The following is a 17,641-nucleotide window of genomic DNA, read 5'->3' on the forward strand; positions in this document are numbered from 1 at the left end:
ACAGCCAGTCCTCAATGAATACCATGCCATATTCCTACAACCAGTCCTCAATTAATACCAGGCCAAAGCCCTACAACCAGTCCTCAATTAATACCAGGCTATATCCCTATAACCAGTCCTCAATCAATACCAGGCCATATCCCTACAACCAGTCCTCAATCAATATCAGGTCATATCCCTACAGCCAGTCCTCAATTAATACCAGGCCATATCCCTATAACCTGTCCTCAATTAATACCAGGCAATATCTCTACAGCCAGTCCTCAATTAATACCAGGCCAAAGCCCTACAACCAGTCCTCAATTAATACCAGGCCATATCCCTATAACCAGTCCTCAATCAATACCAGGCCATATCCCTACAACCAGTCCTCAATCAATACCAGGCCATATCCCTATAACCAGTCCTCAATTAATACCAGGCCATATCCCTATAACCAGTCCTCAATCAATACCAGGCCATATCCCTACAACCAGTCCTCAATTAATACCAGGCCATATCCCTATAACCGGTCCTCAATCAATACCAGGCCATATCCCTACAACCAGTCCTCAATTAATACCAGGCCATATTCCTACAGCCAGTCCTCAATTAATACCAGGCCATATTATAAGTGCTCAGAATTTCAAGTGAATTTTAAATTTAAGGTCAAAACAGCCAAACTGTAAACAATTGACTTGGAGTATTTCTCTAAATCGGCTATTGCATCCTGGATTTTAAAACTCACTTTGATTTCACAGCAATTCTCATTTTCGTAAATAAGCCTATTTATGTTTTCTGTCTTTCCCATTAGGGTTGCTTTGAAACATTTGAGCTTTTCCTTAATAAGAATGGCAAAGTTGTTGGAGGTGTTGCTTTGGGAATCTGTGCTCTAGAGGTGAGAAATAAACATAACCAGTAAAACATTGTAATGCTTCATAAACGGTATATCCTGATTTAACACCCTTGTTCTTTGAGTGTTCCGATTGCTGCCATAGGGTTTATTGAGAGCTCTGTTCTTCTGCTACCATTCCCCCATCTGAATGACTGACCACGTGCCTGTATTTGTTTGTGTTACGAACGCTGGTAGTTATGGTACCTTACAACCAATAGTATTACATTGACAAAGTGAAACACTCCCACTGCAAACATACAATCCCCTCCTCTCTGCCTGTGAGATAATTAGGTAAGCTAAGGGATAACCCAATTATCTCCAGGCAGAAAAAAAATATTTTCCCCAAAACGTACCCGTAAACACATGGTATCCCCATAAATGACATATCCCCTGATAGCCCTGATCTGGGTGACTAACATATTAAAAAATCACCCAGATCGGTTCAGGGGTTTTCGAAATGTATGGAAGTCTCATTTTACCGACTGCACACGAGGCTCCTACCCAAAACAGTTCCATGAATTCAGTATGTGCGGTCTGTCTATTTCGATAAAGTAAAATAAACTAATGAAAGCATGAATGGAGCCCCCTGGCTCATAGGAGCGATTGTTCTCCTTGTTCATGGGAACTAAATTACCGAACGGCGCTCTCCTAGCTGTTCGTGAAAAGGAAGCAGGCGTTCGTATGTTTTTAGCGTTGTTCGAGAAGTCGAGGGTTCCGATTTTAGTTCCAGACATTCGACCACCAAGTCCCGCTGCCTCCTTTCGTGCACAAAAGATGGCCGCCGTTTTCTCTTCCACGTGGCATTCGGCTATACGAACGGCGGCCACCCGAAGAGAGCGCTCGATTGACAGTTCCCTTTGTAGATAATGAGCCAGGAGGGTGGTCGGTGTTCGGTAGTTTAATCTACCGAACAAATAAAACATAAAAATAATAAATGGCCTGACAAAGTCCTGAATTAAAAGTCTATTTTCTTCACATTACTCCCCCTTAGTTCCATGGGTCAGCATACCCGCCTAGAACCTGTCGGGTCGGCTTGGGGATGTCCGGGTAGGATATTTATAACTCCAATTCCGTTTGGCGTGAAAGGCCATCAGCATTACCGTTTTACTTGCCTGGGCGATATTGTAGTGTGAAATTATAGGGTTGTAAGGCCAGGCTCCATCAGAGCAAACGAGGATTGTCTCCAGAAACTCGGTTGAGCCATATGAGGGGGTTGTGGTCAGTTAGTAAGGTGAAAGAACGACCATAAAGATAGGGTTGAAGCTTTTTTAATGCCCATACTAGCGCCAGGCATTCCTTCTCCACGGTGGCATAGCTGACTTCTCTGGGTAGTAGTTTGCGGCTGAGGTATGCCACCGGGTGTTCCATTCCATCGTCCCCCACTTGGCTTAGCACGGCTCCCAGCCCAAACATTAAGGCATCTGTATGAACGAGAAATGTTTTGGTAGGGTCTGGTGCCGCCAATACCGGTGCCTCACTCAGGGCTGTTTTAAGCTTCTGGAAAGCTGTTGCACACTCCGGGGACCACGCTACCTGTTTGGGCAATGACTTCTTAGTTAAGTCGGTACGGCCACTGTACTCAGGGACAAATTTTCGGTAGTACCCTGCAGTGCCCAGAAACGCTAATACCTGGGTTTTGGTGCGCAGTTGGGGCCAATTTGCTATGGCGTCTAACTTGGCTGGTTCTGGCCTCTGCTTGCCTGACCCTTCTCTGTGCCCCAGGTATTGTACCTCTGCCATACCTACATAGCGTGAGGCCTGCTTCCTGTATCTTCCCAAATACTGTAGCCAAGTGCGTCAGGTGGGCTTCCCAAGTGCCACTATAGATAGCAATATCATCTTGGTAGGCACATGCGAAGTCCTGCATTCCATCTAGAGTCGGTCCGCCATTCGTTGGAACGTGGCAGAGGCATTCTTCATCCCAAAGGGCATAACTCGAAACTGGTATAGCCCAAATGAGGTGACGAATGCCGACTTGGAAATGGCGGCCGCATCCAGAGGGATTTGCCAATACCCCTTGCACAGGTCTAGGGTAGTTAGGAAGTGCCCCCCTGCCATGCGATCAAGCAACTCATCGATCCGTGCCATGGGGTAGGCAACAGTTATAGTCCGGTCGTTCAGTTTCCGGACATTCATTCACAAATGCTCATTAAATATGCTTCAGCTTCACCAATAAAGAAAATCTAATAAATAAATTTCACTTAAAATTATCCCTCACGGGGGCGTAGCCAGCCGAGCACCTAAGCAGACGTGTTTGCAGGGAGCTCCTGCTAAACACCTCGAAAACAGCCCCAAAAAGCCACGAAAACCAGCAACCTAACCCTATAGCTGGAACATTAGTGACCCTGACCCCCCCCAAGAGAGAGATGGGGCGCAAGCACCGTAGACAACTGGCATCGGAGGCTTCCACACTACCCGACATCAGACGGTCCTTCGATAGGCCGCAGCGGCCAGCACAGCCTAAAATGGTGCCGGACAGGCCTCAAAGCTCCAGTGAGTCGGAGGTAACCCCTGACGAAGACGGACCAGGGACAACACAAACCCCCAGCAGAGTATATCAAAGGGAGGACTCAGACACGTCACCCTCAACCAAAGGGGACATTAAAAGGCTCCTGCTTGAGCTCCGGGGGGTGTGGAAGAAAGACTTGGACGGAGTGCGTGGAGAAATGGGTGGCATCGTGTCACGCTTGGGAGCGGTGGAGGCCCGAGAGGCGGAAAGGGACACCACCCTCACAGAGACCCGAGCTACCGTGGCAGATCTCTCACAGCAGCTCCAGCGACTCACACGCACCGTCACTGCCATTGAGGCCAGGCACCGTAAGAAAAATATACACATCAGGAGGGTGCCGGAGACGGTGGCACCTGAGTCGGTGCTGGAGTTCGCCAACAAAGTGGCCACGGTGATGGAGGAGAGGGGAGAAGGCGGACTACCACCTATAGCCTCGGCATTTCGGATTCGGAAGGCCGCTACAGCCCCAGTGGGCGCTCCCAGGGACATTATTGCAGTCACTCGGAGCGCGGCGGTGAAAGCAGCAGTGCTAACCACCTCACAGAACACCCCCTTCCTCGCTGTGGAAAACTGCCAAGTGCAAATCTTCGACGACCTGCCATTCGCAGTACTGCTGGAAAGACGCAGATTCATGCCGGTCACCAGGGTCCTCAGAGACCATGGAGTCAAGTACAGATGGGGCGCCTGGGGTACCCTGGTGGTACCGCATGGAGACACAGTGATGTCGCTGTCCGCGGGGGAAGACCCAACGGATCTTTTGGGGAAACTCCAACTGCCACGGCTGCCACCCGCAGAGCACCAGACGCCACAAACACGCAAACATCCCATCGAAGGAAGAGAAAACCCTGGCACAGCGATGGCGGAACGAAGACCTACTCACCAGTACCCTCCATAAGCCAGGTAACCCAGAGGGGGGACCACAACCAAGCTGATGGAAAGGACTAAACAGAGGCTCAGGTGGGACTTAAGCCCCGTTATTTCACACGAGACTGATGCCACATTTATATTTATTTTTATTTTTTGTCCCTCTCGAGCTCTCTAGACTTTACCTACCCCACTGCTATCCATATGGCCACACTGACTGCCTTTACCCTATAGCCGGGCAAACTTTGCTTCAGAGGAGCTAAACAGTTCATCTTTAACCCCACAGAGGTTGCTCACATACTCCACCAATGTGACTATTTTCAATTCCCCCGAACTGCTACCGTGTACCAACTAAGGGTGTATCTCACCCCCACATGAGTCGTTACTCTGTGCCGTCACTCTGCTTCTGACGACCCCACAAGAGTAGCTAACACATTCTCCAAAGGCGTTTAATTTAGCTTCACTAATGTTACAGATATGTAATTTCAAGAGGTATACCTCAACCCCACACAAATTGCTAACGGGGTCCACCAATGTATATATAGTTTAATACCAAGGGCGTAGTTAACGTGTTTCTCATCAAAGTACTTACTTTAACCCCACAAATGTTACTAACATGTTCCCCCAATGTGTTTATCTCAACCATACTTGAGTTGCTAACGTGTACAATAGAGAGTGTTATTTCAACTCTGCATGAGTTGCTCACCTGTACTGTCAAATTGCTTAATTTAACTATCCAAGAGTATCCAACATGCCCCACTACCGTATCTACTCCCACCCCACTAGAGTTACGAACAGGTGATACCAATGAGGTTACTTTAACTCCATGCGAGTCGCCCATCTGGTCCGCCACTGAGTATAAATCAATACCAGTTCTCTTTACGAGAACTACCAATGGGTTGTACCGAGTGGTTATTTTAAAACTCACACGAGCGACTAGTTTGTTTTGGCCCCACAAGAGTGGCCAGTGTGTTATATCAATTGGACCCTCATAGGTCCGCTTCAGCTACTGCTAAGTCGGCCCAAATAGATGCCCATAGGCCCCCACAAGCTATTGGCGCACTGTACTATCAGGCCCGCTTGAGCAGTCGGCACGGCAAACCAAACGTGCTAATCCCAAACCCTTACGAACCGCTGGCATGATGCACCGCATGATATACCTTAAAACCGCTGGAACCGATAGCATGCTGTACCAACCTGTTCACCTATATCCCAGGCCCAGATGAGCGGCTAGCATGATATTCAGTCACTGGGGCCTACAGCTCTCTCCCTTATTTCATCGTTGCCCACACTGGAGATGTTAACGCGATCAAATAAGAATGACTTATGTATATTGTTGACTTAAGTTGTGTCTAACTTTTATCCTGTATTGAATGATTGTATGATACCACCAAAACCAGTGGAGATTTCCTCCACAACAAAAATAAAGAATTGAAAAAAAAAAAAAATAATTATGGTAATGGTAACATGGTAATGTTTAACATTGTTTGGGGAAAAAAGGGACAGGGTCTTTGCACAAAACAGGGCAGGGCCCTCAGCGACTTCTGTTCTTGTACGTTCACCATGTCTTGCTCCAACCACGTTTGTTAGTCCAACTTTTTACAGCGCTGCTGAATGTGTTGGCAGTTTATAATTAATGATAACAAGTTGTTTAGGTGCTTAAAGTGTCCGTAAAGCTCAGTGATTGTAGGGTGATGGTAGAGCAGTGATTAGTCTGGCATCAATTTTCTGCAAATGGCCGTAAAACCTTGCTATGACTAGGATTTTGAACTGGACGCTGGTCCCTATGTGATTTACTAGGGAGATAAATTAAAGACAATATTAACGACAATCATTTTGTCTTATTTAACTGAAGTTTTGTTTTGTTATTAGTGATAAATCCATCCCATTACAACAAAATAAATAAAAGCTTTTTTAAATTAGTGATATCCTTATTGTACCATGTGTGTCTTTTTTCCCAATACAGATTGCAGCCATGATAGTCTCCATGGCTCTCTACTCTATGATTGGCAACAAATAGTATGACTTCAGTGTGGACCAGCCTCCCTCCAATTATCGCGAATGTGCAAAATGTATAATGGTAAAGAGTATGCATACAATCCTCTGTGCTGTTACACCAATATTAGGGTTCAAGGTTGCTGAAACCTTTATCAGATACAGTTAGCTGGCACTCATCAGTAAACATCCCTCTTATCTGTGGTTTGCGCTAAATCTCATATACATCATTGATCTGGTCAAACATACCACCGTTTTCATGGATATTCTGAAAATGTATCACCTATCATCACCTCAAAGCAGCTTCATCCTTCATTGTAAATGTACTCAGCATCATTATACAGAGCTTTTTATTTAGTACTAGGAGGACTGTACACCAATTCCAAATTGTAAATATAGTCATAGAGGCAGACATTTAATTTGCTTGAATCAACATCATAAATCATTTTAATCTGTTAGAACAAATATTTCAAATGATTTCTTCCAGAAATTCCCATAGACGTTTTGGGGACTCCTGTAGATAAATAATAAGATATTTTTTTCTAACTAATTGCAATAATTTCTGATGCTGATTCAAACTGATTAAATTGAGGACCGAATTAGTTATTCTTTACAAGTTGTGCTCTGTTGTGATTTTTCTATTTTTAATGCTCATGTTTTTTCTTTCATATTTAATTCTTATGTTTGACTAAACTATAATATAGTGCAGTGCTCTGGAAGGGAAACGGTTAGCAGGGCACTCTAAGCACCGTACGTTCTACAGTGTGCTGCAGTGGTTATGAAGCCAGGAGTCCCCTAGTGCTGCCCAACATCTTGTAGTCAAACATTTTACACTTACCCACGGTCGCCTGCGGTCAAACCTCATCTTCAGATTTCAGTTCTTCACCACATTAGTGACATAATTTCCATCCCTTTTCAGTCTGAATTCATTACATGAGAGCATCATCTGTCACACTTATCCAATTAATTTTCTCCAGATAGGATAGTAATTAATATATCTACAATGCATCGGGAACTAAAGTTTTAGCTATATCTAAAGAGGGGACAGGACTGCAGGTGACTGGTGGACCCTTGGTAAGTGTTAAACCTTTAAAAATCAGTTGAGCTACTCACCCTGGATTAGGGTCTGGGGACTCCTGGTACTATAACCATTGTAGTGCCCAGTAGTGATCAGCTTAGAAAGCCTCTTTAGTATTTCCCTATGACTGACCACTGCATAGTTAGATTCATTTGTTCATTCATACATAGATTACATTTGTTTTCAGGATCTGTACTAGTTCAATGATACAGATGCAAAACAAAGGATTGTTGCAGTAGCATGCAATACATTTTATATTGAATTGACAGAATTTTTGAGAGAAAAAAAAGCAACCTTTTTGGAGATCTTTTGTTCGTCACGTATTGTGCATTAGACTTGATAAAAGATTCAACTCCTGAAAGCTTGCTAGTTCACAATTCTTTAATCACATAAAGCAGCAGAAACTGCAATAATTCATTATTTACTATCTGTTAGGATATACATTTTTGAAACATATAAAGCAGCAGAGCTGGTAAAATACTTACAGAATAACTCTACTAGTCCCTATTGCTGAATGGTTACTGAGCATTTATAGTGACCAGAATTACCCTGGAACATTAGTTCATCTCTGTGTCTAGTGTCCCATATGTTTAGTAACTGTCGTTAACACCTGACAGATTCCTGGTGCTAAATCTAGGATTTTAATTTTGCCTTACAACCTACCTGTTCATTTACCATTTGGTGCCTTTTGCACTGTTTATATATTTCTATGTTAAAAGGGCTATCTTATTCAGTTGCTTTTCTGCATATGACTTGATGATAAAGTTTTACCTTAATGTTATTACATATATTATATATTTTCTTTTACTGAATAAAACAAACATTGACAAAAAATGATGACTTGGGTTTACTATTGAGCTGTTTTAGGTCATGGCAGTTGTCAGCTAATCCCAACCCATTGATGGTCAATAAGCGGTTATATGTCACCCTGCAGTGGCAATCATGGCATTATCCAGTTCGGGTGACTCCATTACTTAGTGGTGGTGTGGTATAATATGATCCCACTCCTTACAGACAGATTGCACCATTCAGGGGTGGCATAGAAACATCTTCTTCTTGGGAACAAAGTACAAATTAAAAACAAACACTTAGCAAATGTGTTGCTAAAAGTTATACCTAACCGTTGCCAGATCTTCTCTAACATTTTAAACTTATCTAGATATGTGCACAGAGAGAAACATTTGTTTAGATTTGTTAATTTTCTAATTTCAGATTGTCCGAAATTCAGAAAATTTCAATTCAGATTAATATTTGATTATTATCTTTCTGCAGTTTAGCAGATATATCTCTAATTTGCTTACATGAGATTGCCATATTTAAGGATACCAGCTTAGAAAGCTATCTACTAAGCAGCTGGGAGATTAAAATTAAGAAAAGCCTTTTTCTACTTCAGTTGTTCAGTAGATAACTGCATCATTTGCAAACCTTATCAATACAAATGGATACAGAACAAATCAATTTGTTCTCGATCTCCATCGATTCTAGTGAATTGGCAGAAATTTTATTTGGACTGAAACAAACTGCAAAGTGTAATATTATCACAGTTTCTCTGTTTGTTAAGTTACGGTTTTCTAATTTAAGTATAGTTCATTGTACAATGCCTTGACTGTAAGACAAGTTTATTATTGCTTTGAAGTCCTAAGATGTGCGTCCCACAGGAGACAATTAATGCAGCTCTGAAGCCTGGAGGGTAATCAGGCTTCCAAGAAACATCTTCAATTCATAGTCAGCAAAGCAGCCTTGTCATAACTATTAAAGTGCAAGAGAACTAACATTATTGACAGCAGCACTGATAGCTCAGTCGGTTATTATTCCTACTTTAGAGATTTGGGTATAACTTGAAGGTAGCACGTTTTAATTGTAGTAGATCCTCTGAGACTTTAATTCCTCTGAGGTCAATGAATTCAGTGCCTCAGCCTATCAATGAACATTATTGATATTGCTAATAAAGATGGGTAATTTCTGCATTCGCAATAGGGTAAGTGGCGGCATGGCAACTGGTGCATCCTGGTCTCTGTCCAGGTGAGAGTCCTTTTCCTACCCACTGACGACTCGGAAAACCCTTTTCAATTTGTTGCTCCCAAAGTGATGGTTCCTCAGGGAAAATATCAACTGACACTGACCTTTTCAGTGTGCGAGCCGGAGACCCCACTATTTTAAACCCCAATTAGTTTTCTTGACCTGAGCTTGAGGACTCTGAGGCTACCTAAACATATCATTTTGAGAATCCTACTGTACTAAAGGATTGTTCATATTCAACACAAATTTATTTAAATGAGCGTGCAGTGGCAAAGATAAACCTCTCACTTTACTTACAGATTTTATGTTCTATAGCTCCCCTATCCTCACATTCCCTGTGGAGATGTCACATGCCAGTTTGGGATGTAAACAGCAAATGCCTAGCAGCAAGTCTGCACCCTCCCCTCTCTGCACCTTATTGACTGCCAGTCTCTATGGGATCACCTGCAATAGATCAGCCAAGAGCTGTTTTTCTGCCGGTTTATTCACATGGGACCTATACTTGAACTGGCACCTGATAGACTAATGCTAGCATCCATATGACTTGTGTATAACATCAAGACAAGCATTCTGAGATTCACATTTAAATTAAATTTGAAAAAATGAATACGTTCCCACACTGGAAACACTCGTGTCAGTAATTTTGTTTCTTGATTGTATTATACATCAGTAAGCCTGCATTAGGAGTGGCAAAACACACTAATATATATACTGCACTACTGACGTGACAGCGGGCAAAGTATATTTCAACACTTGCAAAATTTTATATTATATCCCATTTAGTTACTTTGGTCCTGCAATGACTAGTAAAGCCGTGTAAAGTTACATCCAAGATTGGGTCCAGGGCAGGCAAAATACTTATGGTCAAGTGATGCAGTAACCGTTCTTTAAATTGCTGTCAAAGACCATCTTACAAATAATTTATGCACCTGAGGACCATCCACAATTTGAATGGCTAGAATCTTGCTCATAGCATGAATTTCAAATGCATGAGGCCCGGGACACATGCATGGAGTTTGATCAGATAGATAGTGCTTCCAACCAAAGAGGTCTTAAATCAATGCTGACTGCTCCCATAGAAGAAATGTAAGCCAAGAGATGCAACTAAAAAAGGAATGATGTCCCTATATGTATGTATTTATTTCAAAATTAAACACAATTGCTATCCGTTTTTCTATATTTTCTATTGTATTAACATGTAATGTCAGTTTTCCTTTGAGTGTTATTACCCATTAATTTGTGTACACGCATTTTAATATATATATTTATATGGATATAAATATGTGGGTACCTACTTCTTGAAAATATAATTTAAAATTGTAGCACCCAGACCTCCTTATCTTAGTGAAGTGAAAACATTGGTGTTCTGCAGGACTTCCAAGTTTTCATTGCAGATTTTAAATGCCTTTATTGGCACTTCAGCCGAAATAGCAGAGAGACCATCTGATTGGTGCATTGCAGCAATTATCCCAATGCTTTCCTGTGGAATCTTGATGATCTCAGCCTTGGAGGTGGTGCTAGCCATGGAGGTAAGTGAAACTTGTATTTATATTTTTCTCCCTACAAGAAGGGGCTGGGGACCTAGACTGGGTACTGTAGCGTTAGGAATACACATTTGTATGCTTAACGATATAGTGTTCTTTTAATATGGGGTGTGTCCCCTGTTTTAATATGGGGTGTGTCACCATTGTTCTTGGAATTCTTCACACAGACGTCGGAACATTGCTGCAAATATTCTCTGTTATAGAGCCTTGGTCTTTGACTTATTTTTTTAGACGACCTTTTCTAATTTCATTTTTTTGGGATAAACTTTTAATTATTTTTTTTTTTTTTTTGCAAAATATTAAAATATCAAAAAAATATATAACATTTATAACAAAAATATTACAGTCTTAAAACACTTTCATAAATTTGAAATCATTAAAAGGCTTATCCAAAAATAATAAATTGAGGCCTTAAAAATTGGGCTTACTCTTAGTCGGCTTTCCAACTCATACCAAAATTATACAGTGCTGTGGAATATGTTGGAGAATTGTCAGGAATTCACAGAACTGCAAGGGTATTTGACATTGAGCTTTTTTTTAATTCATCTATTTTGGCTTTATATTTGAAATTAATTTTGAATTCCTGACAGCTCTCAATTTTAGTAAATAAAATCCTGTCAATGTGGCAGAGCACTGGCGAAATATATGGCCAAATGCCATGAAATCTGTTAACACATTGCAAGCTTGTCAGGTGTCTCCAGAAGGGGTCACCAGAGAACCGGTTCAGTACAGTGCTACAGATACCCAAATTTGGGACTGTTTTGCTGAATTTGGAAACATTGAGATTTATGAAATTTGGGAAAGCATGAAACATTTTAAAATTTTCAACATTTTATAACTACACAAAGACATCTAATGTATCCTTTTCTTGTTTACCAATCCTTTGTTTATCAATTGGTCCATTACCTGGGAGTCATTATATTGTGAGAATTTGAATGTTTATTTCTCTGTGTTTATATACTGGAATTTAATGTCTGGTACATTATACTGTTAGTTTTATTACTGCTTACTAGAAAACTTTAAACAAAAAATCTAACTTACTTAGTTTTGAACACTAAAATACAGATCAAAAATAATGTGGGTATAATAAAGTATTCATTTGTGTTGGATTGCATTACAAACAATGTATAATCACAGATTTTTTTATTTTTATTTTTACAAATAAGTGACCACACAGCAGCATAGCTCAATTTAGACCAATATATTAGACACATTCGGGTTTATTTCCTAAATAGGGCATTGCGTTGAAGTGGCAATAGAATAACAAACCAAGACAAAAGCAAAGTTTTAAAACAAAATTGCCTTTTATTTTATTATAAGCCACTTATTGGATTTACAAAAAGCTAATTCCAAGAAATGTGGCAAACATTTTAAAAACTCAGAACTAAAAACCCAGAAAAGATCATGCAAAATACAAGGTAGCTGCAAAAGTTCAGTGGATTCTAGTTCTGTAAGAGTTTGTGATCAACCCTTTTCGCCATTCCAGATCAAATCCTTCATCTAACAGGGTACCACTAACTGACACAGACTATCCACGTGACTTGGTGTACACAGCATGCATAGCTTGACTGAATACATTAATATTATTTACCTACGCTACCAGGATCTGCACTGAGCTGAACTTCTGTCTGAAAGGTCAGGAGAAAGAGAGAGAAGGAGAAAGAAATAAAGAGAGGGAAAAATAATATTAAACAGTAATCCTTCCCACCTATTCCTTAGCCCATTAGCTTCACAGGTCAAAGATACCTAACCTACATCTCCTTCCATTAGGAATGTCAAACCCAGAAAGTGCCTCTCTACAGTAAACTAAATTCACTGTGTTTTCCTGTGGTAATAAGAGCCTGACCAGACCAGATACCCATATAGACTATATATACAACATATTAGCTCATTAAAACATGTCACAAAACTGGAGGAGCGGAGTGGCCAGAAACCCAACCTTATGAGCAGAAATAGTTTCAACTTTTTTTGTTTAGCTTTTCCACACTGATTGCGTATACTGAACCATACGGCTTCTAAAATCTGCAGTCTCGTTGTGGTCAGGCAACATCTCGGCTTCAAATCCACTGTATACTACAGTTTTGAACCCATTTCTTGAAAACAGTTCCATTTATTAATTGGAACTGGATTATCAAGGATCTGCAAAACAAATTTGAAGAAACCATGAAGCGTAAAGCATTGTATAAATATCAATACTGCCCAACTTTTTCCCAAACTCATTGACGTACTTTGATGACGTTTCAAATGCAGAGCCAGGTGGTCAGATCGGGCAAAGGTTCTTTGACAGTTGTGGCATTGGAAAGGACGTTGACCGGTGTGTTTTCTGAAATGGCGAGTGAGCTCATCAGAACGTGAAAATTTCCATTCACAGCCTGGCCAGTCACATACATATGGCTTCTCACCTGGAATAGATGCAGTTTTAACATGGTAATAAGCACTTAGGAGCCGGGTTACTGTAATAAGATGTTACAGGGTAATAAGGCACTCAGGAGCCGGGTTACTGTAATAAGATGTTACTGGGTAATAAGGCACTCAGGAGCCGGGTTACTGTAATAAGATGTTACAGGGTAATAAGGCACTCGGGGGCCGGGCTACTGTAATAAGATGTTACAGGGTAATAAGGCACTCAGGAGCCGGGTTACTGTAATAAGATGTTACAGGGTAATAAGGCACTCAGGAGCCGGGTTACTGTAATAAGATGTTACAGGGTAATAAGGCACTCAGGAGCCGGGTTACTGTAATAAGATGTTACGGGGTAATAAGGCGTTCAGGAGCAGGGTTACTGTAGTAATATGTTACGGGGTAATAAGGCACTCAGGAGCTGGGTTACTGTAATAAGATGTTACAGGGTAATAAGGCACTCAGGAGCCAGGTTACTGTAATAAGATGTTACGGGGTAATAAGGCGCTCAGGAGCAGGGTTACTGTAGTAATATGTTACGGGGTAATAAGGCACTCAGGAGCTGGGTTACTGTAGTAATATGTTACGGGGTAATAAGGCAATCAGGAGCCAGGTTACTGTAATAAGATGTTACGGGGTAATAAGGCACTCAGGGGCCGAGTTACTGTAATAAGATGTTACAGGGTAATAAGGCACTCAGGAGCCGGGTTACTGTAATAAGATGTTACAGGGTAATAAGGCACTCGGGGGCCGGGCTACTGTAATAAGATGTTACAGGGTAATAAGGCACTCAGGAGCCGGGTTACTGTAATAAGATGTTACAGGGTAATAAGGCACTCAGGAGCCGGGTTACTGTAATAAGATGTTACAGGGTAATAAGGCACTCAGGAGCCGGGTTACTGTAATAAGATGTTACAGGGTAATAAGGCGCTCAGGAGCAGGGTTACTGTAGTAATATGTTACGGGGTAATAAGGCAATCAGGAGCCAGGTTACTGTAATAAGATGTTACGGGGTAATAAGGCACTCAGGGGCCGAGTTACTGTAATAAGATGTTACAGGGTAATAAGGCACTCAGGAGCCGGGTTACTGTAATAAGATGTTACAGGGTAATAAGGCACTCGGGGGCCGGGCTACTGTAATAAGATGTTACAGGGTAATAAGGCACTCAGGAGCCGGGTTACTGTAATAAGATGTTACAGGGTAATAAGGCACTCAGGAGCCGGGTTACTGTAATAAGATGTTACAGGGTAATAAGGCACTCAGGAGCCGGGTTACTGTAATAAGATGTTACAGGGTAATAAGGCGCTCAGGAGCAGGGTTACTGTAGTAATATGTTACGGGGTAATAAGGCACTCAGGAGCTGGGTTACTGTAATAAGATGTTACAGGGTAATAAGGCACTCAGGAGCCAGGTTACTGTAATAAGATGTTACAGGGTAATAAGGCACTCAGGAGCCGGGTTACTGTAATAAGATGTTACAGGGTAGTAAGGCGCTCAGGAGCAGGGTTACTGTAGTAATATGTTACGGGGTAATAAGGCACTCAGGAGCTGGGTTACTGTAATAAGATGTTACGGGGTAATAAGGCACTCAGGAGACGAGTTACTGTAGTAATATGTTACGGGGTAATAAGGCAATCAGGAGCCAGGTTACTGTAATAAGATGTTACGGTGTAATAAGGCACTCAGGGGCCGAGTTACTGTAATAAGATGTTACAGGGTAATAAGGCACTCAGGAGCCGGGTTACCGTAATAAGATATTACAGATTTTATAATGCACTCAGGTTTTCTGCAATATAACACTCTTTATAAATAACATTTGTCACTTACCTGTGTGTGAGCGAAGATGTGCTTTAAAGTGTGAACTCTTTGTGTAAACCCGGCTACAATTCACATATTCACAGGTATAAATAGTCGGTCCTTTAGTTGACCGACGTTTTACCGCAGGGTTTTTTCCCTTTAGGAGGTCAGAGCGTTTTGAACATATTTTTGTGTTTGATGAGAGAGCCTTTGGTGTCTGATTGGACACATGTGGGGCCATTGTCCTTTGTAAGATTGGCTCAAGGTTTGCAGTAAAATTGTCTTGACTGGCCATACCTGGAAAACTACATTTAGTGTAAGGCCAACTCAAAACTTGGATCTGCTCATTTGTATCGTCTGCACCACGGCTTGCTTGCTCGTGATTTGGAGATATGTTTTTGTCACTCATTATCACAGAGTGTTCAGCCAGATTATTACTGCCCATTTGGCTTGAATATTTTCCAAATGGATATCCTATGGATAGATCTTCACTATAGTGGTAATGGAAGTAATTAAATCTCTCAGAAGGACGTGTGGCTATGGTGGGCTGTTCTTGATATGCAGTGACGGGCACTGGCATCGTTGCACTGGTACTTGCCAGAAATTCGGGGAAGTTTGAGTTGAGGAAATCAATGTCCCAGTTAAAGTCTTCGTCTTGTACGTGATGTCCACAGTTAGCCATGGGTGGACAATGTACATCTTCCAAAACTGATGCCTCAACAAGGTCTGTTTGTGACACCCCATGATGTCCATACTGCTGTAAAAATAAAGAACAAAACCTGATCACAATGCCCTTTAACACTATTCAAATAAGCATACGCACAGGGTGTTCATTCACTAAACTGGGAATTGTAGAAACTGGACAAGAGTAATGTGTTTGTCATGGTCAAAATATCTGACCTATATCTGAATTGAACCTGAATTCTCCATCTTCCAGCTTTTAAAACACAGTATCTCTACAGCCTCTTATGGTATAGTGCATGTGTAGGCAACCTTTGGCACTCCAGATGTTTTAAACTACATTATTACTGTAAGAGAATTATGGGAGATGTAGTCCACAACATATGGAATGCCATGGGTTGCCTACCCCTGGTATAGTGCATCTCATACATCCAGCACTTGCCCCTGTGCCCTCTTTTTGGCAGATTGTTGAGGCATAAAACCGCTTCTGAATTCTTCTCTTACAAAGAGTAGTAGATACATGGAATAGCCTTAACAGTGGAAGTAAAAATGGTAGCACCATAAAGCAAATCTCGGCTTGCTTAAGGCTATTCCGAATTACAAATAAAATATGTTATGGGAAGGCATAGTATAAACTTTATCACCCCCAACCATAAAGGAATTGATCACTTACCTGTTGGAAATCATACTGTGTGTATCCTTGATAGTCGCAGGATGCTAGAGCCATTGTGGCAGTAACTGTACACAGCTCTGGGTACATACCGTATCTCTGTATATATATACACAAGAATCTGCAATCTATTGTTCCTGAGCAAATTGATTTCCAAATCAAAAAACAAAAGTAATAAAGTCCAGTCCACTAGTTATGCTGACAGCCTGTAAGGCCATTTACTACGTTTCCCCTTGTAAACCACATCATTGTCTTGAGGTCAGTATTATCTGGCCAGAAAACACAGTATAGCTTTAGAGGAATTTAAGAATTTTTGAGTTCTCTAAAACCAGTTGCTGAATGGCTAGAAATGAAAACCTGCCCCTTCTCTCCCCACCCCTCCAGAAAATGTGTGTCAGCTTTTGCTTTGGGAGGGAGTATTTGTTGTTTTATACAAATGTATTTTATACTTATTATTTGGCTAGTATTCATATAGACAATGTATAGAGATATGCACATACATAGGTATTAAAAGAAGGGCACTTTAACATGAACAAATATACAGTATATTAATGAAATGTTTCTACAGTAACCAATGTAATAAAAGGTTATACAACATAAAAGGAGTGTCAGTGGTCACTTTGTTGACATTATACAGTAGATCAAATCGAAATAAAAATATATTCAAGAGGAAAAATTAGGTTTTAATGACGTACAATGTCCTTAAAATGTTTCCGCCTGTAAAACTTGCCCAAGGAGCAGACTTTTCATCGGTCCTATTTGTTGTTATGAGATGAATTCACTAAACTGCAAACACGCATGTCGGGTGACACAAGATATGGACACAGCCCTCCCGATCACGTGACATAGTGAGAGGACTGGGGTAAAGTGCATCGAGAGTACGTTTATTTTCACTCTTGGATGAAACTCGGGGCATTTCAGCCCATACTCAAGTGTTACAGTATCGCTCAGCATATTCACAGCTCTGATTGGCCACTCTCCTCGAGCAGACTGACTTCTAGGCATGTATGCATCTGTTTTACCCATCGTCCTTAAAAATGGCGCTGCCCCAACCCCCGCCTCTCAGATAGACAGGTATGGAAGTGCGAATTCCCAGGATTCCATGATGAGGAACAGGTAGCATTGAGCATCGCTAAACACTAAAGGTCAGGGCTTGTTAGGTATGTCCTGCACGATTTCCTCTTTGTAGGTGCCTCGTTATGGAATCCT

General features: G+C 41.4%; 2 protein-coding genes across 3 annotated transcripts in view; one reads left to right on the plus strand and one right to left on the minus strand.

Annotated features, from left to right (window-relative positions):
- The window catches only part of TSPAN16 (tetraspanin 16), a 68,931-nt gene extending 62,308 nt beyond the window's left edge, over positions 1–6,623 (plus strand). For both annotated transcript variants that reach the window (XM_063449514.1, XM_063449513.1), the window contains exons 7-8: positions 794–877; positions 6,214–6,623. In XM_063449514.1, coding sequence (XP_063305584.1) covers positions 794–877; positions 6,214–6,267 — 138 coding nt within the window. In that variant the 3' untranslated portion in view covers positions 6,268–6,623. The remainder of the gene's footprint in view (positions 1–793; positions 878–6,213) is intronic.
- A 5,791-nt stretch (positions 6,624–12,414) lies between these two features.
- KLF1 (KLF transcription factor 1) lies at positions 12,415–16,749 on the minus strand. Its single transcript, XM_063445945.1, has 4 exons — positions 16,436–16,749; positions 15,112–15,838; positions 13,112–13,285; positions 12,415–13,022 (listed from the first exon to the last, which is right to left on the minus strand). The coding sequence occupies exons 1-4, from the start codon at positions 16,520–16,522 to the stop codon at positions 13,015–13,017; spliced, it is 996 nt and encodes a 331-aa protein (XP_063302015.1). The 5' UTR covers positions 16,523–16,749; the 3' UTR covers positions 12,415–13,014.
- Between the last annotated feature and the right edge of the window lie 892 nt (positions 16,750–17,641).

The sequence above is a fragment of the Pelobates fuscus genome, chromosome 3 (assembly GCF_036172605.1).
Source record: "Pelobates fuscus isolate aPelFus1 chromosome 3, aPelFus1.pri, whole genome shotgun sequence".
In the NCBI taxonomy this organism is placed as follows: Eukaryota; Metazoa; Chordata; class Amphibia; order Anura; family Pelobatidae; genus Pelobates; species Pelobates fuscus.